The sequence below is a fragment of the Amblyraja radiata genome, chromosome 23, assembly GCF_010909765.2.
Source record: "Amblyraja radiata isolate CabotCenter1 chromosome 23, sAmbRad1.1.pri, whole genome shotgun sequence".
Taxonomy (NCBI): domain Eukaryota; kingdom Metazoa; phylum Chordata; class Chondrichthyes; order Rajiformes; family Rajidae; genus Amblyraja; species Amblyraja radiata.
Genome location: NC_045978.1, coordinates 28375512 through 28399460, shown reverse-complemented (window position 1 = coordinate 28399460; position 23949 = coordinate 28375512). Strand labels below are relative to the sequence as shown.

General features: G+C 41.0%; 1 protein-coding gene across 11 annotated transcripts in view; it reads right to left on the bottom strand.

Annotated features, from left to right (window-relative positions):
* Positions 1-15826: 15826 nt before the first annotated feature.
* Positions 15827-23949, bottom strand: part of zmynd8 (zinc finger MYND-type containing 8) — a 60572-nt gene continuing 52449 nt past the window's right edge. For 7 of the 11 annotated variants that reach the window (XM_033041889.1, XM_033041887.1, XM_033041892.1 and 4 more), the window contains 2 exons: positions 21084-21185; positions 15827-16813 (listed from right to left, as the gene is read on the bottom strand). In XM_033041889.1, the coding sequence (XP_032897780.1) occupies positions 21108-21185 (78 nt within the window). In that variant the 3' untranslated portion in view covers positions 15827-16813; positions 21084-21107. Of the gene's footprint in view, positions 16814-20114; positions 20167-21083; positions 21186-23949 lie in introns of all 11 variants that reach the window. The other 4 variants (XM_033041895.1, XM_033041888.1, XR_004415467.1 and 1 more) reach the window with 3 other exon arrangements.

Sequence of the window (23949 nt, the reverse complement as noted above, 5' to 3'; positions counted from 1 at the left end):
TGCTGCCTGTCCCGCTGAGTTACTCCAGCATTTTGTGCCAATCTTTGATGGAAACCAGCATTTGCAGTTCCTTCGTATACATACCAAGACACCCAAGTGTTGTACACTGGTGTTTGCTGAATGGAAGCCATTTAGATGCCTTGAAACCAGTACAGGCATTTCTCAATTTAATTGCAAATGTTCAGAGCTACAGACTTGAGTTTGAACTAATTGTATCTCTATGGGATATCTGATCTGTTTGGATAGGATGCAATACAAAGCTTTCCACGGTATCGATACAAGAATAAACCCAGTGACAGAGCAGTAAAGTTACTGCAGCGCCAGAGACAGTTCGATCCTGACTATGGGTGCTGTCTGTACAGAGTTTCTATATTCTCCCTGTGACCATGTGGGTTTTCTCATGGTGCTCGGGTTTCCTCCCACACTCCAAAGACTAGAGGTTTGTAGGTAAATTGGCTTCGGTAAAATTTTAAATTGTCCCTAATGTCTAGGATAGTGTTAGTTCACGGGTGATCGTTGGTCGGCACAGACTCGATGGGCCAAAGGGCCTGTTTCCGCACCGTATCTAAATTTAAACCTGGACACTTTAAGCTATGTGTCCCCAATTCATGGAATGGTTCTCATTTTAACGAAAAATAGATGCATTTCACAATTCTCCCCACTCTATTTTATCTTCGTCATGTGCATAAAAGGACACAGTTGACTTCGGGATCCATCGCAATTTAATCTGCATGTCATTCAAAATGCCTCAGCATGAGGATTACCACACCTCTAACACATCATGGCAGCCATGAGAATTAATACTAAAGACAAACGCAAAAAGCTGGAGTAACTCAGTGGGCCAGGCAGCCTCTGTGGAGAAAAGGAATAGGTGACGTTTTGGGTCTCAACCCAAAACGTCACCTATTCCTTTTCTCCAGAGATGCTGCCTGACCCACTGAGTTAATCCAGCTTTTTTGCGTTTGTCTTCGGTTTAAACCAGCATCTACAGTTCCCCCCTGGACAGAATTAATACTAAGCTGGATCTTATTAATATATGTGAAGATGGACATTAGCCCTGCACTGAACATTATAGCATTGGCACTTGAAACAATACCAAATAACATGGAAAGATCATGATGGATCTTCTGAAATGTTCAAGGCCAACATAATACTTGCCGGGTGGGGTAGGGCATCAAGTGCAATTACTGTGACAGAGGAAACATTTCTAAAGGAGTTGAAATGAATCATCATGGAAGGTGGCCACTGTCCTAAGCAAATGTTTAACATGGATGGAGTCCGGCTCTTTTGGATGTGGATGTCTTCATGTGCATTCATTCTAAGGGGTGAGAAAACTGTTCCAGGCTTTAAGTTTGCCCACGGCTGCCTTACAATTCTCCTTTTAGACAAAGCTGATAGTAGCTGTAGGTTTTAGTTTTCGTTAAAGCCACAAACTTTAATCAACCACTCAGAGAAACTAAGGACATTCAAAGGCCAATTTCTAAGTGGTGCGCTGGTCTAAGAAATCAGTTTGGGTAAAAGTTTTGTTTTGTTTCGCTTAGATTAGAGATACAGCATGGAAACAGGCTCTTCAGCCCCACTGAGCCTGCACTGACCACCATCACCCGTACACACTAGTTCTAATCTACACAGTAGGGAGAGTTTACACATCCACAGTGCCAATGCTATAATGTTCAGTGCAGGGCTAATGTCCATCAAATCTTTGGATTTGGGAGGAATGGAGCAGCCGGAGAAAACCCACATAATCACAGGGTGAAAGGACAAACTGCAGACAGACAGCATACTTAGTCAGGATCGAACCCGGGTCACTGGTGCTGTAAGACAGCAATTTTACCTATGTGCCACTGTGCCGCCCTTTAAAGTTAATGCTCTTTCAACATTACATCACATTGTTTCTCTTCACCCTTCTTTAAACGATATTGTGCAAGGATCAACCTGGACTAGAAGACTTGTCCATCTTCTGCATTCTTGCTAAATATGCCCATCAACAACCAGGCAATATTTTTTCTCCTGAACACCACCTCCCTTTATTGTTAAAACCCACAGAAGCAATCTCTGCATTCAAGGCTATCTACCAGCAGTGCAAGTTGAGGTATATCATTTGGTATTGATTTAGTGAAGATACAGTGAAAAACATTGTTTGTGTGCTATCCAGTCAAATCATACACATGTAAATCATACACACACGTGTACACATGTAAAACAGATAGTGCAAACAGAAAAATAGAGTGCAGGATGTAGTGTTGCAACATTATAGCCTTAAAGCTATTGAGAAAATACAATTTTTTTAAAGTTCAAAGGCTACAATGAGGTGGGTTGGGAGATTGAGACTTCACTCTTTTTAGTTTACAAGAGGAATGTTCATTAGCTTGATAATAGCGGAGAATAAGCTGTTTCTGAATCTGATGGTAGGTGTGTCCAAGCTTTTGAACATCAATAACTGAGGAGACGGAAAAGAGGGCATGAAAGGGTTGTGATAATCTTTGATTATATTGAGTAAAACGCAAAGTGCTGGAGTGCAAAGTGCTCAGCGGTTCAAGAGGCATCTATGGAGGGGATGGATAATTGACGTGTCGGGTTAGGACTCTTCTTCAGAAAACATCAACATGAAGGGCAAATGGATTTGATGGGGAGAGGCTGGTTTGAGTGATGGACTGGGCTACATCTACAGCTCTCGGCAACTTCTTGCAACCTTGGGCAGAACTGTTGGCAAAACTAGTTGTGATATTTTCTGATAGGATAGCTTCTATGATGCACCTGTAGAAGTTGGTAAGAGTCATTGAAGATGTGCCAAACTTCCTTAGTCTTCTGAGGAAGTAGACAGACATTGGAGTGCTTTCATGCAATAGTGTCAATTTGGTTGGACCAGGAGAAATTGTTGGTGATATTTACTCTTGACCATCGGCACCGCAGATGCTGACTGGGGGGGGGGTTACATGACCTCATTTCCTGGTCAATAACTATGTACTTTGTCTACCTGATATTGAGGGAGAGGTTGTGGTCTTGTCACTATGCTACTAAGCTAGTATTCTGTCCCGAATTGTACGTGATCCAACCCACTATGATGGTGTCATTGGCAAACTTGTAAATGGAGTTAGAGCAGAGTTTTACTGCACAGTCGAGAGTACGTAAGGAATAGAGTAAGAGGCTGAGAAAGCACTCTAGTGGGGCACCAGTATTAAGATTTATTATGGAGGATTTTTTATTGCTTGTCCTCACTGATTATGGTCTACAAGTCAGGAAGTTGAGGATCAATAACAGAGGTCCTGGGGTGGGGGTGGGGGGGATTGCTGACTCCTAGGTCCAGGAATTTGGAGGTGAGTTTGGCTGGGTTTATGGTGTTGAAGGCAGAGATATACGTAATAGATAGTAGTCTGACGTAGATGTCCTCATTATCTCCATGTTCCGCCGATACGTATAGGGCCAGGGAGATGGCGTCTGGTGTGGATTGTTTGGACAGTAGGCAAACTGCAGTGGATCAAGGCTGTATAGAAAGGAACTACAGATGCTGGTTTAATCTGAAATTTAATCTGAAATTCAAAAATGTATGTTGCAAAGATGTCACAACAGATGGAATTCAAAGTGAACTTTCAATGGATTTGAATGGAAGTAATAACTCACGACTTAATCAACTTGATGCTACACTGATCCTCTTAAAGAAAGTGTTGCAAGATTTCCCATGATTCTTTCAGCACAAATCTACTTGACAATTGCTGATTAAACGATGGATTATTGATTTGTTTAGGCAAATATTATTGTGACACATCCACCAAAAGAGGTTTCACTTCATTACTATAGATTTATGATGACTTGCCAGCATAAAGACAAATTTCTAACACTTAATTTTTTTTGGAACTAAATGAGTATACCTCTGTTGAAATATTGTGTGTGGAGATGTATCATCCAATGTTAAAATATTCCAGAATGGAAAGCTATGAATCAAAAGACACGAATTGGGGTGATGCCTCAAAATTAATTTAGGGGCTGCAAAATGCTGATGCATCAACCACTTTAACAAGAATAGTTACTTCACTGAGACTTTTGAACCATGAATTAAGGGGATCTGGCAGGAAAGTGGAGTTCAAGCTAAGGATCAAGTTGGCCATTGATGTTCAATTCCTACTTTTTTAGTTGAGTTTAGAGACACGGTGCGGAAACAGGCCCTTCGGTCCACCATGTCCGCACCAACCAGCGATCCCCACACATTAACACTATCCTAGACACACTAGGGACATTTATTTACATTTATACTAGGATTTGTAATAAGTCTATTAATCTGCAAATCTGAATGTGTTTTGGAATGTGGGAAGAAACCGAAGATCTCGGAGGAATCCCATGCGGTCACGGGGAGAACGTACAAACTCCATAGACAGCACCCGTTGTCGGGATCGAACCGGGGTCTCTGGCGCTACATGTGCTGTAAGGCAACAACTCTACCTTTGTGCCACTGTGCCACCCTTGTTTCTGATGTTCTTAAGTGTGGAATATTTTCAGATGTTTTCTTGACATTTAATACATGCAAATTTCATTTCTACCATTTTTCCCATTGGGAAAACAACTTACAACTTATGAGAAATTGTCTCCTAAAATCTAAATAGATAGCTCTTCTTTTGCAAGCAAGTCAGACAAAATGGATGATCGGCCTACTTCCTTGAAGAAGCCCCTTGCTTATTCCTGCCCCTATGATTTACTGATCAATACACACACTCTGTTTGTCCCATTCCAATCTGTACTGGTGGGATGATTTTCAAAAACTATATATGATTGGAGACTGGACTAGAGATGCGGAATAGTACACACAGTAGAACTGCTGCCTCACAGCTCCAATGACACAGATTTGATCCTGACCGCCTTTGCTATCTATGTGGAGTTTGACTGTTCTCCCTGTGATTATTTAGATTTCCTCCCAAATCCCAAAATATCACTATTATAATTTTATCTAATGTGTAGGTGAATGGCAGAATCTGAGGGAAAATTAATGGGAGTGTGATGATAAAAATGGGATTAATGTAAATTAAAGACTCAGTGCCTGTTTCTGTGATTCATGATATTTTTCTGAACTAATAATCATAATGCTGTGCCAAATAAATATTATATAACTGTGAATATAATTAACTGTGTATTAATTAATAATGGCACTATATTCGTATAATGCTTATGGGTGATACAATGGCAGTGTTGCTGCCACTTAGAACCAGAGGCCTGGCTTCAATTCTGACCTCGAGTGCTGTCTACATGGGGTTTGCACGTTTTCTTCCTGTGACCACGTGGGTTTCCTTCAGGTGCTCCGGTTTCCTCCCACATCCCACAGACAGTAGGTTTGTAGGTTAAATGGCCTCAGTAAATTGACCCAAGTGTGGATGAGAAGGTGGATAACATAGTACTAGTGTGAATGGGTGATCGATGGTTGGCATGGATTCGGTGGGCCAAAGAAACAGTTTCCATGCTGTATCTCCAAATTAAACCAAACTAAATACCCCTGAATTGAATTGAAATATCCTGCCCCTAATGCCATCAACTGATTACATAAAAGCAACTGAACAAGTTGTTTTTTACTTGTAAAATATTATATTAACAATTCTTCATGTGACATTGATTATGACTGACACAATTATGTGGAATGAGTAAGTATAATATTTGCATTAAAATGTGATCTGGATATTATATCTGGACCACCAGAAAATATTCCAAAAAGAAGAAATTTGCCTGCTGCTCCTGTTAGAATAAATTTACAAAAGGAATGAGAACACAGATCTAGTGCAGATTACATTTGGCATAATCCTCATGAAAGGCTGATCAGAAGTGCTTTGCTTGAGCTAGGATCTCTTATTGAACAATTTTTTGATCGATGGGCAAATTAGCTTTAATGGTTTTAATCATTTGAAATAAGTCTAATGCAGATGTCAGCTAATGCCGGGCACTTTGGCTGCAGAGGCTAAAGTTAAAAAAAAACAGCTCGGAGTTTTATGTGGAAGCCCCCACTGGGCAGAGCGTTTGTGCTCAGCACCTTCCTCCAGCCCAAAGCCCACAGCAGCACAGTCGGCAGCACGGTGGCACAGCGGTAGAGTTGCTGCCTTACAGCGCCAGACACCCGGGTTCAATCCTGACTACGGGGGTTATCGGAACGGAGATTGTACGTTCTCCCTGGGACAGCAGGGGTTTTCTACGGGTGTTCTGATTTTCTCCCACATCCCAAAGACGTGCGGGTTTGTAGGTTAATTGGCTTCTGTAAATTGTCTCTAGAGTGTAGGATAGAACTAACGTTTGGGGTAATCATTGGTCGACACGGATTCGGTGGGCCGAAGGGCCTGTTGACACGCTGTATCTCTGAGCTAAACTAAACTAAACACCAAGGCCTGACAGTTTCGTAGTCAAATCTCTTTGCTCATCTATCAGTGGCCTCCAGCGTATTTGCCAGTTGCAAAGGATAGGAATCCAGCACCTCCTCGACCCAGTAGGGACCATCCAGGAACAGTACATTATAGGGCACAGCAGAGGTCATGTATCTATGTATTCAATTGGATGTTGTATTCATCAGATTTATATCTCGCACCTTACTGTTGTTTATTAGGGTGTTTACAGAGTTCTATGTTTGCATATCTGTTATTCTGCTGCAAGTAACAATTTCATTGTTCCATTTTGGGACAGAAACACATCCTTGAATCTTGACTCTCTTCACTTGAGGCAGGGCAAAGTGTGGCAGGTAATAGGTGGACATAGGCAAGGGGGGGATTTGATGGGCAAATGGTGAGAACAAAGGCCGGAGGTCAAAACAGGTGTGAGACAGACCGGTTGAAGAGTTGTGAATTGTGAGGCCAGAGGAAGGAATGCAGGAGGACACCATAAGAATTGCCATTCAGCCCATCGAGTCTTCTCCGCCATTCAATCATGACTGATCTATTTTCCCCTCTCAACCCCCTCAAAGGTTACCTTAAATTGGAGAATTCAATGTTCATGACCTGACATCCTGATCATGTTGAACCCACCTCTGGATATCCTTTAGCTTTTTATTGACCTTTATGCATTCATCCATCCTACATGGCCGCTTCATGGTCCCAACTCTTTCCCACGAGTTTACCCTCCAAATATCCCCAACCTTTTTATATCTTCATATTTTTCAACCTCCCTTTCATCACTGTTATATCTTTCCAACTGCGATTCTTGAAGCATGAGGCCGGAGTAACTCAGCGTGTCAGACAACATCTCTGGAGAAAGGAAATAGGTGATGTTTCAGGTCAAGATCCCTTCTTCAGACTCCTATTGACTGCTATTCTTGAAATGGTTGTCCTCTGCTTGGAACCTTCCTTTGTCAGTGACAACTTTGGAAGAGCTTAAATCAGGCAGGGTGTAACACACACTACTCATTCACCAGCCCCAGACTTTCATGACCACCCAAGATTAAGTTCGCCCTGTTGTGAGATTGGCAGAAATCAAAAATGCATTTCTTGGGACGTGAGGAGAAAATCCTAAGTTCTGTCTTGTTGTCCCTTATTCAATTATCACATTTTTTTTGAATCTATATTGAGCAATAAGATAAATCATTGTCTCCTTGAAATTAACCCGAAACTCACCCCAAATAATGTTTCACCATCCTTGGACTTAATCAGGTTTCACTTTTCAAGTTATTTAAATTCTGTACAAATGGCTACAAATCATCTCATGCAGCAGCTTGTGATAGTTTTGACATTAATCAGTGTCTGTCTAGTGCCAAAATAAAGATTAATTTAAACTAACACCTATGGCCATTTAATATTGTGTTACATTTTTGGAAAAAAAAACAGGTCGGGAATCATTTACTTAAACAGCAAAATTTGCTGTAATTTTCAACAAATCAGTCAAATCACATTTTTTTATATCATTTTCTCATACCTCACCTGTTTTTCAAACATATATGACAAAGTCAATGCTTGGAAACGTTGTGAGAGTGCAGTGTCTAATTTTGTGGTGCATTCCATGTAAAGATGACAGATACTGCAAAACAGATGCCTCTCTGTTCTCTTTACCCCTGTGACTGACTCATCTTACCGGGCCCACCTTTCACCTGAAAGGTAGAGCAGTGTAAATGTAAGTTCATCCCTCACCTGAAGGAACAGGGAGGCTTCTACCCAGGAATTCATTAGAGCCTCCTTCATTTGGGGTTTTATTGCCAGGAAGCATCAGTAGTCTGACCCTGACCACATTCCTCCTCTTCGAGTTGAAGTAGTAATTAATAGCAGCACTATTAGAGAGTCATAAAGTCATACAGTGTGGAATCAAGCCCTTCGGTACAACTTGCCCGCTCCGACCAACATTGCCCCACCTGCCTGCGTTTGGCCCAAATCCCTCCTTTCATCCTATCCTTTCAATGTACCTGTCCAAATGTTTATGTTGTGATAGTACCTGCCTCAACACTCTCCTCCAGTACCTCATTCCATGTACCTACCACCATTTGGGTAAAAAGATTGTCCCTCAGGTTCCTATTAAATCTTTTTCCCTCTCACCCTAAACCTCTTTGGTTCTTGATCCCCCGACTGTGCAGTTACACTACCTATTCCTCTCATAATCATCCATCTCCATAAGATCACCCCTCATCCTCCTGCACTCCAACACATAAAGTTCTAGCCTGCTCTCCCTATAGTTTATATATTGATACATTTATTTATAGGTTTATAGAGTAAGTTCATTATTAGTTGTTCTCAGTTAGTTAAATGCACGGCACCCTATCCAGTGCTACATACCACCAGTGATCTCTGGGTGAACAACACAATTGAAATAATGAGATAAGAATTCACTTACTGACAACTACTACTTCCAGGGAATAAAAAACCCTGAAGATGCTGGAAATACATAAAAAATGTTTCTTGGTATCCAAGACTGAGAACTGAATATTCTCCCTCTTCTGCCCTCTTCCATCGGGCAAGAGGTACAGAAGTGTGAAAACGTACACCTCCAGATTCAGGGACAGTTTCTTCCCAGCTGTTATCACGCAACTGAACCATCCTACCAACAACTAGAGAGCCGTCCTGAGCTACTAACTACCTCATTGGAGACCCTTGGACTATCTTTGATCGGACTTTACTGGATTTTATCTTGCACTAAACATTATTCACGTTATTCCCTTTATCATGTATCTCTACACTGTGGACGGCTCAATTGTAATAATAATAATAATGGATGGGATTTATATAGCGCCTTTCTAATACTCAAGGCGCTTTGCATCGCATTATTCATTCACTCCTCAGTCACACTCGGTGGTGGTAAGCTACTTCTGTAGCCACAGCTGCCCTGGGGCAGACTGACGGAAGCGTGGCTGCCAATCTGCGCCTACGGCCCCTCCGACCACTACCAATCACTCACACACATTCACACACATTCACGCAAAGGTGGGTGAAGTGTCTTGCCCAAGGACACAACGATAGTATGCACTCCAAGCGGGATTCGAACCGGCTACCTTCTGGTTGCCAGCCGAACACTTAGCCCATTGTGCCATCTGTCGTCCCCAATTGTAATCATATGTTGTCTTTCTGCTGACTGGTTAGCATGCAACAAAAGCTTTTCACTATACCTCAATACACGTGACAATAAACTAAACTAATATCTTGAGGAAGTAGAGGCAGAATAGCCCTATTAATAGGAGATATGGTCTGTTTGAACAACAAATTATTTAAATTTTTTAAATGTAGAACTAGATCGAGTGGAGATAAGAGACCAAGGGAAAGGAGTCATTGTTGGTACTAGTCAATAGGCCCTCTTTAAACTACTTTAAACTACACTGTTAATAATTTTGAGATTTTATCTGAAAGGTACTGTAATAATCGTGGGTAACTTTTATCTTGCTCTCTCCATAATAAATCAAATTGGCAAAGGCAGACTTGAGGGCAAATACATAAAATGTGATTGGGCAATTTCTTAGAATAATCCGTAATATAATTTACAAAAGACCAGAGTATATTAGAATTACTCAAATGTAATGCGGCAGAATTAAATAACGATTTGATTAATAAACGATCCTCTGGAGAAAAGTGGTCATAATCTGATAGAATTTCAGATTCAGTGTGAGTGGGGACAGATCAGCCGTGATCTTAATGCATGGCAGAGAAGACATGAAGAACCACGAGGTCTATTCCTAAGACCATAAGCAACAGGAACACGCTCATCGTTCTGTCCATTATGAATGGGCAAATGCTGATGTTCTCATTCAGAACTGCTTGCCACAGTCAACAAGACGCTGCCTGTTATAATTCAGGGATATGGGGAGAAGGCAGGAACGGGGTACTGATTGTGGATGATCTGCCCTGATCACATTGAATGGCGGTGCTGGCTCGAAGGGCCGAATGGCCTACTCCTGCACCTATTGTCTATTGCCTATTGTCTATCTCATTAAGAAAGGACTCAATCACAACAGTTTTCAACTTTCGTGCAATGGTGCAGAATTCATCACTATGTTCTTTTCTCATAATTTAAAATATGGAAAGGCATTTTAAATTACTTTAGGATAATTTGGTGCCACAAGCCCCTGTTACCACTTCTCCATATACTCCCAGCCATCCAAGGTCTTTACCAACATAAATAAATGCCAAAAGTTGCTGCATGCCATTCTGGAGCATTATTGGCAGTGAAGGAGATTCACATTAGGGAACACAAGGCCATGACCATTAGACCAGTCCACTGTAGTAAGGCTCTGTTAATCCGGAATTCAACTGTTTGTAAATCCAGATGATTCACTATCTATGTATGAGGGAATTGCAGTTGCTGGTTTAAGCCAAAGATAGACACAAAATGCTGGAATAACTCAGCGGGACAGGCAGCATCTCTGGATAGAAGGAATGGGTGATGTTTCGGGTCAAGACCCTTCTTCAGACTCCTACTGACTTACTTGTTAATCTGAATGTGAGACTAAGGTCCAGAGTACAACCGGGGTGAGTCGCCAGAGCCTGGGATCGCAATGTGGTTGGAGCCCGGCTTGTTGCCTGAAACTCCGAGGATCAGGAACTTGGGTGGGTTTGTGGCCAGATACACGATTTGCCTCAGATCCTGAGATGCTCCATAATCTTTGGCCTGACCCACTGAGTTTCACCAGCATTTTGTGTCGATCTTCGGTATAACAGCATCTGTAGTTCCTTCCTGTGATTTGCTTGCATATTTCCCATTTCCTTTATACTCACCAGGTTCACAGGAATATTTATAATATCACTGTGATGTTTTCAAACTTCCCAAGGTGGCAGGGTATTGGAGCTTTGTTGTACAATGGCGCGTGTTGGGTTTTAGACAAGATACCCCCAGTGCTGTATTGTGTTCTGAGTATTGTTGTTCCTTGTATGTGACTAATTTTGAACACTAGGGCATGTCCTTTCTCCATCCTTAACATGAACTCCACAAGATGCTCCAATTTGCTTCAGACCTAGAGGGATGAATGACAGAACACTATTCTTGTGGGGGGAATGTAGCTTATCTCAAAGACAGTAGACAGAGTGAAGTGGCAGGATGTTCTTACACAAAACTAAATTTGGCTCCGGTAACAAGAGCTAAAGTCACAGCCTGCCGTGGGGGTACATTTTGTCTGACGGTTTCAAAGCAATTAGCCAAGTTTCAAATTATTTAGTAGCCTCTGAGAAAATGAATGCATTACTAAGATTTATAATAGTTCCCCTATCACGCCTCCCTAGTTTTTCCTCCTCCTCTCCTGAAGGCATTGAATCCTTCCTGTGTTATAATTCCAGGATGCCATTCATCTGAACCTCACCTAAGTGATTACAAGGGAAACCAGACAAAGCAACACTACGAGCTATTTCAATGTTACAGGCAAGCACAGTCCTGCCCATGTTCAAGTCATATACAGCTAGTGAGTCACTGTGTGGAGAAAGAAGTCGGAACCCTGGCTGACTTTATGCCTCCCAGAAACATCAAGCAGAGTCATTAAGGCATATCTGCCAACACCATGATGTTCTCTTGGCCTTTCTGACTGGGTGCATGCATTGGATACGGAGTAGCGAAGCACCATTCAAAGAGGAGTCAATGCAATTTCCCTCAAAAGGGACTCTGATGATGAAGATGATCGAGCAAGCAAATTGCCCATTGCCCATCAGAGCCAAGGTGGTGCAATACACACATATTGAGATAATTGCAGAGTGGGAAACCTTAACAGGAGAAGCAGCCAAACTTCACCCTGACATTTTGCTCAGGTCGTAAAGCAATCTTTGACTTTTGGGCCAAAGCCAAAGCTGTCATTGCCTGAGGCTGACAGTCTAAATGTTAATGGGTTGAGCAATAAGGGACTGGGGAAGTGTATAGACATCAGTCACGACAGGAAATGTTTACTGCTCTATAGAAACCAGGAGCCATTAATACTGTACGTTAACCTCGTATACCTTGCAAAATGAAAAAAAAAAAAGGAACATTTCTCAATATATAAAACTCAAAAAGAGGACGTTACCATTTGGAAAGACATTACCAGTGGTATAATTGTGTCAATTCTTATGTTGTTGTAATCAGAATATGAAGCCGTACAACATGTAGCACATCAAGTGCTGCAACGGGTGTCAATTTACTTTTTTTTTAAAGATCTCAGTATTAAATGCCAAGTTTCTCCGGATATTTTGTGAAAACTATTTTAGTGAACTACACACGACATGTCCCTTTGTGCAAACACACAATTTTCATCCTTAATGAAGAACTGGACACATGATAAGAGATTGGGGACATAGTTCAGTAGTGCATTATTAGTCAGATATGCAAACACACAGGGAATTTCTTTTTGCATATATTACACATGCTGGCACTGCCATTTTTGGCACCATTATTCAAAGTCCAAAGATTGGTCGGCCCGCACGCTCGATGTACTGGAACAATTCCCACGAACCGATGTTCCTCGCCGTCCTTAAAGGCGCTGGTTGCATTATCCCAGTTCACCCTCCTACCAACCCATTCCTGGTACAGCTCTCTCCTGGTCCAGGTAGATGGCACTGAGGACTCATGAGGGACTGACACCTTGAGCTTCATTGGAAAATATAAGAAGGGTTCATTGGCTTTCGTAAACACTGACGTTTTTTTGCTATTTAAGTGATTAAATACCTACATCTCCACCCGGTGAAATGGAGACACTATGAATCTTTAAAGCGAGACACAAAATCCTGGAGTAATTCAGTGGGTCAGGCAGCATCACTGCAGAGCGTGGATAGGTGACATTTTGGGTCGGGATCCTTCTTCAGACTGATTGTAAGGGATTGGGAAAGAGAGCTGAAAATGAGGATAGGCAGGACAGAAAATGGCTGGTGATAGGTGAATACAGTCGAGGGGAGGTTATTTGATGGGCAGATTGGTGGCCTGGGATACTCATGTTCATAAGTGACAGGAGCAGAATTAGGCCATTCGGCCCATCAAGTCTACTCCACCATCCAATCATGGCTGATCTATCTTCCCCTCTTAACCCCATAACCCCTGACATCCATACTAATCAAGAATCTATCTACATCTGCCGTAAAAATATCCACTGACTTGGCCTCCACAACCTTCTGTGACAATGAATTCCACAGATTCACCACCGTCAGACTAAAGAAATTCCTCCTCATCCCCTTCCAAAGGGACCGTCCTTTTATTCTGAGGTTCTGGCCTCTAGTTCTAGATTCTCCCACTAGTGGAAACGTTCCCTCCCAATCCACTCTATTCCAGGTCTTTCACTATTTGATGAAAAGGAAGGTTTGTGCCCGAAAAGGATAAAGAGTTGCGAATTGTGAAACTCAAGGGTAGCAAAGTTGTGAGTTGTGTAACCACTGGAAGGGGTGTAGGTGGAGGGGGAGGGGAGAAACCGGTGCAATGTCAGCCAGGGTTCAGGGGAGAGGGTCGGGGGGGGGGGGGGGGGGGGGGGGGGGCGGGCGAGAAGAGTGCTGTTTGTGGGCGACAACTACTGCATGTACTCCAGATATACTCAACAGAAACAAAGCCACTTATTCCAGCATCTCTCATCACCCTGACAAAAATCTGTCAGCTCAGCAAAACCTGAGGTCCTCATGAATCGTCTGACACATGCACTTACTATGCCAATGTCTGATCCATTCAAACAGGAACAATGCACTCCCCCTCAAATAAATGTGAAATATGTGTTATATTCTTAAAATGGTTGCAGTAACATAATAATAAGATGCAACCAATGTGTCAAGACCAGAATGAATTAATTTAGTTTAGTCTTTCACCAAGTACAGTGAAAGCTCTTGTTTGTTGCTTGCTATCCAGTCCGTGGAGACTACACATGATTACAATCAAGTCATCCACAGTGTGCAGTTAAAGAGTAAAGGGAATAACATTTAGCGCAAGATAAAGTCCAGTGAAGTCGGATTAAAGATAGTGCGAGGGTCTCTAATGCTGTGATGCATCCGGATAAAATGCTTTCTACAGAGCAGCTGTAGAAGTTGATGAGAGTTTTTAGGGACATACCAAACTTCCTAAGCCGCCTTTAGGTGGTGTGCTTTCTTGGCCATTGGTTCGATATGGCGGGTCCAGGACAAATCACATGCATTACATCCAGATCTCTCTGGGCATTTGGCTTCTTTTCCTGCAAAATGGACAAATGCACATTTCCCACATTATACCCCAGCCATTTGCCAGATCTTTCCTCAATCACTTAACCTATACGTGGCCTTTTTATGCCCACTTCACAATTTATTTTCCTGCACATTGTCGTGTTATCAGCAAGCTAACGCTCAATGTCTTCATTTATTTAAATTGTAAAAAGGCTCAACATCGATCCCTATGGTTGATCACTCGTTGAGCCTTGGCACCCAGAACCAGAATAAAACATTATTATGCCTACCAATCACGAATCAGGCAGTTTTACATCCACACCAACATTATTCCTGTGACCAGAAGGGTTTCGCCCAGGTGCTCTGGTTTCCTTTGAATAATGGCTCAGTGGTGTAGCGGGTAGAGCCACTGCCTTACAGAGCCAGAGACCCGGATTTGAACACGACCTTGTCTGTGTGGAGTTTGCACCTCCATCTTATAACTGTATTGGTTTCCTCTGGCTGCACTGAATTACTTCCACATCTAAAAGACATGGCGATTGTTCACTGTAAATTGCTCCTTGTAAGGCATCTGAGAGGAGTTGATGGGAATGTGCAGAGAATAAAAATGTTATGTGGAAGGTTATTATGAATGGGTGGTTGATGTTTGGTGTGGAGATGTGGATCAAAGGGCCTACTTCCATGCTGTATCTCTCTCTAAAACATATCACCTACACCATGAGCTTTTAGATTCCACAATAACTTTGAAAATGTCCATTTAATTCACCTCTCCCAGAACGTTACCCATGCTGAGAGCAAAGCAGGATCCTATAAGGTCACGCTAATGCTTCATGTCTAGTGATTATTTTCATGAGTAGAAAAAATTTACTGCTTTCTAGGTTTAAGCTTTCAAGGACAACAGCCCCACCACGTGTTAACCAAGCCACATTACACACTTAGCTGCCAGTCATTGAAGTCTTAATGGTTTTTAAAAATCAGCAATATATTTTGTACTTACTTATGAACTCACAGTCTACACAGAATGAGTCAGGTTTTATGATTCATGATCCACATAGCCAGTTAACTTTTAAACTCCATCCCATAATATCAGCTGCAAACCATCAAATAATTAATTAATTAGATGGCTTATACTTTCATCTAATCTTTCACACACAGTCTCCATTCTGTACAGCAGAGCAAAATGCATGCATATTAGAAATTCAGGAGTGCAAATCCACATTTGCTGCTCAGCGCCACAGTTGAGATCAGTTCAACATGAATGCTACCGCACTTCACGGTGATTGATTTCATAAACTACCAGAGAGTTGGCAATAGAAAAAAGATACACATCATTATTTTTTCATCTATTTTTAATATAAACTTTGTACAAAGAAATGTGAAAAAATACTTCCATATGCTAAAAGCAATCCTGTTTCACAAGTTAGGCTAGCAAGTATGTTCTCAAAAACAATGGTAAATTTACTATAGTGTCAATTTTTTTTTCTAATTTTTATTTTAACGTTGACTCATCAGGACTGGTTGAAAACTGTACAAACTGCTTGTATAAATCAGGATGAAAAATAAAAAAAACAAAAATATACACATCAGAAAAGCACTGGAACGATTCTGAACACAAGGATTATCTCATATACACAAACTCCTGTTCAAAAAACAGACACTCCAAGAGGAAACAAGAGCGAACATGGGGAGAAGAGAAACATTGAGCAGCAAGACATACCTCCCTATTTTGTATTCCTTCATTAGAAATGCCAAGACATGGCCCACCCCCCATTTCATGCTTTTACATCACTGGATTTCACAGACTCCTACATATAAATATTATATGCCGTGGTCCAACTACTAAAGGCTTTTTAGTTTTGTCGCATGCTGTATATGTTCCCCAATTCACTACATTTTCAGAAACTAGAGCCTACAATCTTCCATCAAGTCACATTACAGGAAAATACCAACAGGGATGGAGTATCAAGAATTGACAAATTCTAGGAAAAAAAAGAAAAAATTGCCAGATGTGGTCGTCTTCTGTAGACTTTGCATAAATTCTTTTTAATGCTAGCATTTTGTAGTGTCACAAAAGCTCTGTATAATTATATACAAAGCAGATAACCAATGTGTCTGTTCAAGGTTGGAGAACGAAGGCAGTTCTGATGAATTCCCATGCAAAGTCTTGCTCCGTTATGCTGCTTTCTTCAATTGTCCTCAGATTAAATCTGGGGCTCTCAGGCTCTGTGGGCTTGCACAGGGATCGTGGTCTGGGCGCACTGGACCGCAGGCTGCACAGTCGTTACTCCAACCGGTGAATTCGCCACAACGGGCATGACCTGTGTGCAGAAAAACAGTATGAAAGCGCTGAGGAATTGAAGTTCAATTGTAGTCAAAATCTACAGTCTGGCAAAATGCAAAAGTACAAAAGTTTCCAAGCAAGAGCTGCTGTGCGGAGTCATGCGGAAAATATATGCTCATGGTGTTCCACCACTTAATGTGCCTGCTTTCATCCCAGACCGCACTGGAATAATACACCCTACGCTTTAATTTCTGTAAATGCCTTCCCTTTGCCAACTAGGCAATAAAGAGCAAAGAGAGACATAATTACAAGAATATATAATAACTACCAAGATAAGCAACTGCATTTAAGCTAATAAAATGTTGGTGTACGTCAAGCCCCCAAATATAAATAGGTACAGAGGCACAACAAATTTACCAGTATTTACCACGTGCTGCTTCTTTCTATCTCAGCATTAATTAAAATAATTTACTAGGTCGTAAGCGGCAACAGTCAAAATGTTCAAGGTTTGGCAGATCAAGACAAAGACGGTTTGTTTAAATCAAATTTATTCTTAATCTGATTAACCGGTGACAGTCTTGACAAAGCCACAGAAATACAACTGGCCACAACGGTGGTCTCTCAATGAGTGAAGGACAGAGCCCTGAAAACTGCGCGAAAACACGACCCCTCCCAGAGTCACGTGCGCGCGGATTCCGACCGCAGGGTTCGATACTTGTTTGCGAGCACCAGCAGGTGCCACTACAAAGGAATCAAGGCAAACTTATGTGGCCTTCCCCACTACCATACACCCAAACTAATGATCAATGTGGCTAAAAGAACACAGATCATTAGATTATTTTGCATTCACAACAGGAACTTCCTCAGCCTAAGTCCCCAGCTATGCACAGTGCAGTTGATCACCTAATTTGATGGCAACAGTAGAAGCAAAGCACAATAACACGCACAGCTCTTCAGCATTCAGTACCTCCTTGCCAGGAGGATGGGCAGTACTCGGCACATTCGTGGCAGACTTGTCGGTCCTTGTAATTCTATTCAATGTGGTGAAATCACTGGTGTAACTTTATGTCAACAGCCAGCTACAACTCTATTCTTTGCATTGGCAAAAATAAAGCTTTTAAGAATTGACCTATCTGCTAGCCTCCAACAAATTGAAGAAATCTCTAATTAGTTTTGTGACATGAGAATTTTTAAATGTTTCAGGTTCAAAGGTTAACTGCAATAACAGCAGACATATGGTGTCAGTAAGGTCAACTATTCTAAGTGCTCATTCTTCCAACGGTAAACAGCAAGTTGCACAGTTGTTCAACTGATGTTAGGGAGCTTCCAAACATTATGCTCTTTAAAATGATTCAACTTCAATCCGCAATTTAGTGTTCCATCAATTCAACCATGTTCAAGACAGCCAGAGTGTGATCCCCCCCCCCCCCCCCCCCCCCCCCAGAAATAATAGACTTTGCAGTTGTTTGCTGCAAAAATTAAGGTGAGGTGACATGAAAGGTGGGAGGTGCACTCTATGACTTAGCAGTTTTGCACTCAGGTTGTTACTTTCTTTATGACTGCAAATTATGTTCAAGGTTAGTTTTCTTAATGTGATAACACTGACTAGCACAGGGCAAGCCAAGGGCATGGACAAGGGCTCGTGAATAATTATCAAGCTCTTGGCTTACATGAGGAATAAAAGTAAAGGACCCGTCAATCTTTTTGTTCCCAATATAAAAGACAGTATTCATCGAAAGATTAAGTTTCATATCCTACCCATAATTCTGAGACCTTAGTTGTCCAAATAGCATCTTGCAAATGACACACTACAGACTATATCCCATGAACATCGAATAGGTACATTCACAAAAGACATGCCAATAAACACCATGCATCACCTGCCTCCCCAACAAACCAGAAGCTAAGTAGAAATCTAAGAATTATGGATTTAGTAGGTTTTACACCATAAACCATGCACACCTCTTCACATCCAGCAGCAATCCACTTTCTACATGAATTGCTGCTGTACTCCTATAACGGTGAAGATGATGGCTTGCTTCTTTCATAACATTTGGATATGGCCATTGATCAAGTCATAAGCCATATCAAGCTCCATTTCCTCAAATTGAGTGCATATGTGTATAAACCGTCATAACATGATAATTGTTTGAATATCTCCCCTCATCTTTTAGGATAAAATCGAAGAGGCAAAGAAAGAAAACATTATTTTTTATTTACTGATTCATTTTTCAGATCGGGCTACTGCCGTCAAGGCAAGCATTTACTGCACAACTATAATTACTATTAAACCGTTTGACTAGCTCGGCCAATTCAGGTAGGTCTAGAGTCATAGGCAAGCCAGACCCGGGTAAGGAAAGCAGATTTCTTCCCATTAGGAACAATGATGAACCAGATGTGTTTTCACAACTGTTTAGTACTAATAGTGGTCACTACTAATGACTGTATTTTTCCATGTTGAGATTTGAACTCCTATCTTTGTATTATTAGTTCATCACTGCACCCATTATAATTAGTCTCGTTATCATTTTTTTTCCAATACTGATGAAAACCATAAATATACAACAAGGCCACTCGCACAAACTGGCAATCTATAAGGCATGTGCTGTACACACAGAGAAAGCAACCGGGTCATTTGAGATGGAGAAATTGCAACACTGAACCATCATAAACAAAAAGGGAGAGCGGGAGGGCTAGAGCGACCGTGACAGAGACTAATTGATAATGTAACGTCTTCACCTATGTTTCATAGGGAAAATAACTTTGCAATCACTGACTTAATATGCTACCTGTTTCCTCTTCACAATTTCTGAATATCTCCAATACATTCAATACTCCAAGGGCAGCACGGTGGCACAGCGGTAGAGTTGCTGCCTTACAGCGCTTACAATACTAGAGACCCGGGTTCAATCCTGACTACAGGTGTAGTCTGTGTGGAGATTGTAAGTTCTCCCATGACCGCGTGGATTTTCTCCGAGATCTTCGGTTACCTCCCACACTCCAAAGACATACAGGTTTGCAGGTTAATTGCCTTGGCATAAATGTAAATGGTCCGTAATGTGTGTTCGATAGTATTAATTTGCGGGGATCGCTGGTCGGTGCGGACAAGGTGGGCCGGAGGGCCTGTTTCCGCACTGTATCTCTAAACTAAACATTTATTTCGCATTTCTGTTAATTCGAGTATTTGTTTATTCAAGTTCATTGAGAACACAAAAATTTTAGTACAAATTAATTCAGCCTCGTTTTGCTTCAAAAGGTGCATTATGTGTACATCATTGTAGATGGGAGTTAAGTAGCAAATGTGCTAAAATCACTTCTGGTAGAGCTATTTGGCTTACCTGAAAGCGAATTTCAACTTTGTGGTGGTAAACTGAATCCTCTGGAAATATTCTGCGCAGAAAGAGAGCTCTACAGTGACACCTGAACACCACTATTCATCAATAATAGGTGCAATGCCTTAGAGTTGAACCAAAGTTTTACTCTTTAGCAAATAAATAATAAAATGGGAAAAGTGGTAGTTCTAACTCATCCTACCCAAGCAGGGCCTGGCTCCTAATTACAATGCTTTAATACACAGCCAGTACAAGAAAACCACTAAATAGGTGCATTGGAGAAAGGATATAAAGAGAGCCTCACAGTAGACATTGCGTGTAATAATAATAACTCCATCTACAGCTCCACAACAGGCTAGCTCTGCCCTTGAATAAACGGTACTAAAAGGATGTTACAATCTCAAAAAATGAGATATATTTGACTTGGCTATATTTAAAACAAAGGGAAAAATAAAGTTTACACACTTTAAAAACACATCATAAAGACCATCAGCTCCACCATAATACCCCAAAGAAGCAAACGCATTTACCAATGTACCATTTAGATAAGCATCAATGGCTTCTCTCCAGGGCTAGACATTGTATTTAACTTTTAATTAATTTGGTGAAAAATTGAAGGATTTCCCCGTTTGGAAGATGATTCTCTTACCATTTACTATGTTTGCTAGCTAGTTTCAGAAGTTGGATTAATAGGAAACGTGGATAGTTGAGAACACGTGGAATGAATAAAGTACAGAGGGGACATTTTACAGTAGGATGGAACAAAGATTAGTCATTAGTGAGATTTTAGTAAATTATTCTAAGATGCTAGGATATTTTGCCCAAACATTTGAAAATGAGTGAATGTGGTAATTTAGAGAAATAGAAGCACCACTTTCAACCCAAGGGATCTGTAAAGATTTCGATCTGGTTCATGGTATTTTGTTTTTCCTCCAATTGCCAAGAACTGTCTAGTTGGTAAATGGTTGTACTTACGATTGTGGGCTGAGCTGTTAGCATCTAGGTGGCTGACGGTGCCTGGACTTGGACCAGTTTAATAGGCTGATGGCTGGTCACACCTGCTTCTACCTGCAATGACAGTATTACAAAGAGAATTTTATTTGCAATGTCTTACAAATATGTATTAACAACTCCTGGTTTTAATATATTTATTTTTTTTAGGACAATAATTCTTATACAGAATAAAGTGCATTTAAATCAATGTATTGCAGCTTCCTTCTTTCGTCTAATTACTCACTTGTTGGTTAAGCGGGAGGTTTAGAGTTCTATAAAAGCTTTAGGAAGATAGTTTTAACATTAAATTCCACTCTTCATTGGATAGGCATATGGATGAGAAGGGAATGGAGGGTTATGGTATGAGTGTAGGCAGGTGGGACTAAGGGAAAAAAGTTGTTCGGCACGGACTTGTAGGGCCGAGATGGCCTGTTTCCGTGCTGTGATTGTTATATGGTTATATGGTTATATGGTATCCACTCAAATTTATTTTCTTTCCTCAGTGTTGGCAGGGCTACATGGCTACACAAATAGGGCCTGCAATCTGTAATCTTCAGTAATCTTGAATATCTGACATTCATTTTGAAGAGCAAGTAATACTACTCAAAGTCTTCATGCCATGAGTCAGAATGGTCTCGACCTGAAACGTCACCCAATTCTTCTCTCCAGAGATGCTGTTTGTCCCACTGAGTTCTTCCAGCATTTTGTGTCCATCTCCTTCTCCTTTTGCAGACACAAGGAACTGCAGATGCTGCTTTACAAAAAAAGTGCTAGGGGACATGGCTAGGCGATATTTTGGGTCGAGGCCCTTGTGAGGAAGAAGGATCCCGACCCAAAAAATCAGCTGTCCATGTCCTCCAGAGATGCTGCCTTACCCACTGAATTATTACAGCACTTTTGGCGTTCTGTCCTTATGTTCAGCTTTGCAGAATCTGTTGCTGGTTTAATTAATATATATTTTGTAGTTTTTTACTTCTGGCTTGATCAGGTTTAGTTGCTAGAATGTTTTCAACTTAACAATGGAGTTTTAAAGAAACCAGCACTGAGAATCAAGCACCAGTTAGAGATGAATTTCTTATAACAGATGCCCTGCAGGTAACATCAGCTGCAAGTTCTAATAATATTTTGAAAATTAATCCCAGTGCGCATTTTAATAAAGGACAGTGGCTTAAGTACTTAAAATCAGCAGTTCAGCATCTCAAAATGTGGTCATTAAAATCTCAGGTGTTACCTATAGATAGTACTGGTGTGACAAGGAAAATAGGAGTGAGAAATAGAAGGCACCTTACAAGTTTCTTGACCTGAAATGTCACCCTTTTCTTTTTCTCCAGAGATGCAACTTGGTCTGAGTTACTCTAGCACTTTATATTTATCTTCGATATATACCACCATGTGCAGTTCCTTTCTACACATAAAAGTTATTCATCCCTTTTAAGTCTCTTTCTCGTTTAGGGAGTAGGGATGATGCAGGAAATTAATATCATGCTAAAATTTAGGTGTAATCCAATTCAGACTGGTGGGCTGAAAATATGCGTGCTTCTCCCTAGTATAAGAGTTCTATTTTTACAAAATGCTAGCAATTCATCGTGGCCTTCTGTATGACAACATAGAACAAATTGAGAACTATTTCAGCAAAATATTCTCCAAATATATTTGTGGCATGTGAGACCAGGAAAGTAGCAGTCAGACTTAAAAAAAAAGTAAATCTGATAAATACAAATTGAAACATTTTATTTTTTTTAAAAGCTTAGAAAAAGAAATGAGGCTAGGAAAGGTAAAACAAAGTGAAGTTTTTTTTAATGGTTTAAAATATTTTAAAAATAATTAAAATTTGAAGTTATGACTCCACAATGTAAAGTGTAAATTTTCAACGCCATTTTGTGTAAATAACATTTAAAATTAACACTGCAGTTAAATATGCAACACTTAATCTTTTCCTGACGTGTATGATGGGTAAGTGTTGTACCATCTCAACTTCATGCATTTTAATGACAAATCCACTAGAGGTAGTAGTACAAAGCTATTCAGAGATGTGCAGGATATCTTGAACAGCAACTTACAGATCTCCATGGCTTACTGCTCTTCTATGGAGACCAGAAGCTACAGTGCAATCCATTTTATTCCACAAACAATAATTGATGAAGGTCTCAGTAATATTATTTGTGTAAAAATGGACCATCAGGTTTGTGATAGTTGCAACAACTGGATATCTACAGTGTAAATAAGGAAAATTAATTCTAAACTTTGCAGTGGGGATTTCCTGCATCTAAGGTGATGATGGGGCCACAAATGTTGTACATGGGGTGGAGCAATGCTACTCCCTTTCTAGTTGCTGATGTACATTGTAAGCCCACTGCCCACTTTAACCCATTGTGTCCCTTTACATATATGAACTTCAACTGAAGCACATATTCATGCCAGAATATGTTTAGACCCTTAAAGCCCTGTCCCACGATACAAGTTCATTCCAAGAGTTCTCCCGAGTTTGCCCTGTCCCACGGTACGAGTTCATTCCAAGAGTTCTCCCGAGTTTGTCATGATTCGAACTCGGAGATTTACGGTAATGGCCGCTCGTCGGTACTCGGGGCTCTCGTGGACATTTTTCAACATGTTGAAAAATCTTCATGAGTCTTCCCGAGGTTACCTGCCATTAGCGAGTCTTCCCGAGTACCTGCCGTTAGCGTTACGAGCCACTAAGAGACGTCCCCGAGCTCCGATGTACCCGCTACGTTCATTCTCCGTGCTTACCACGAGTTTGATTTTTTTTAAACTCGGGAGAACACTTGGAATGAACTCGTACCGTGGGACAGGGCCATCAGGAAGCAGGTCCTAGCTCAACAACCTTCAT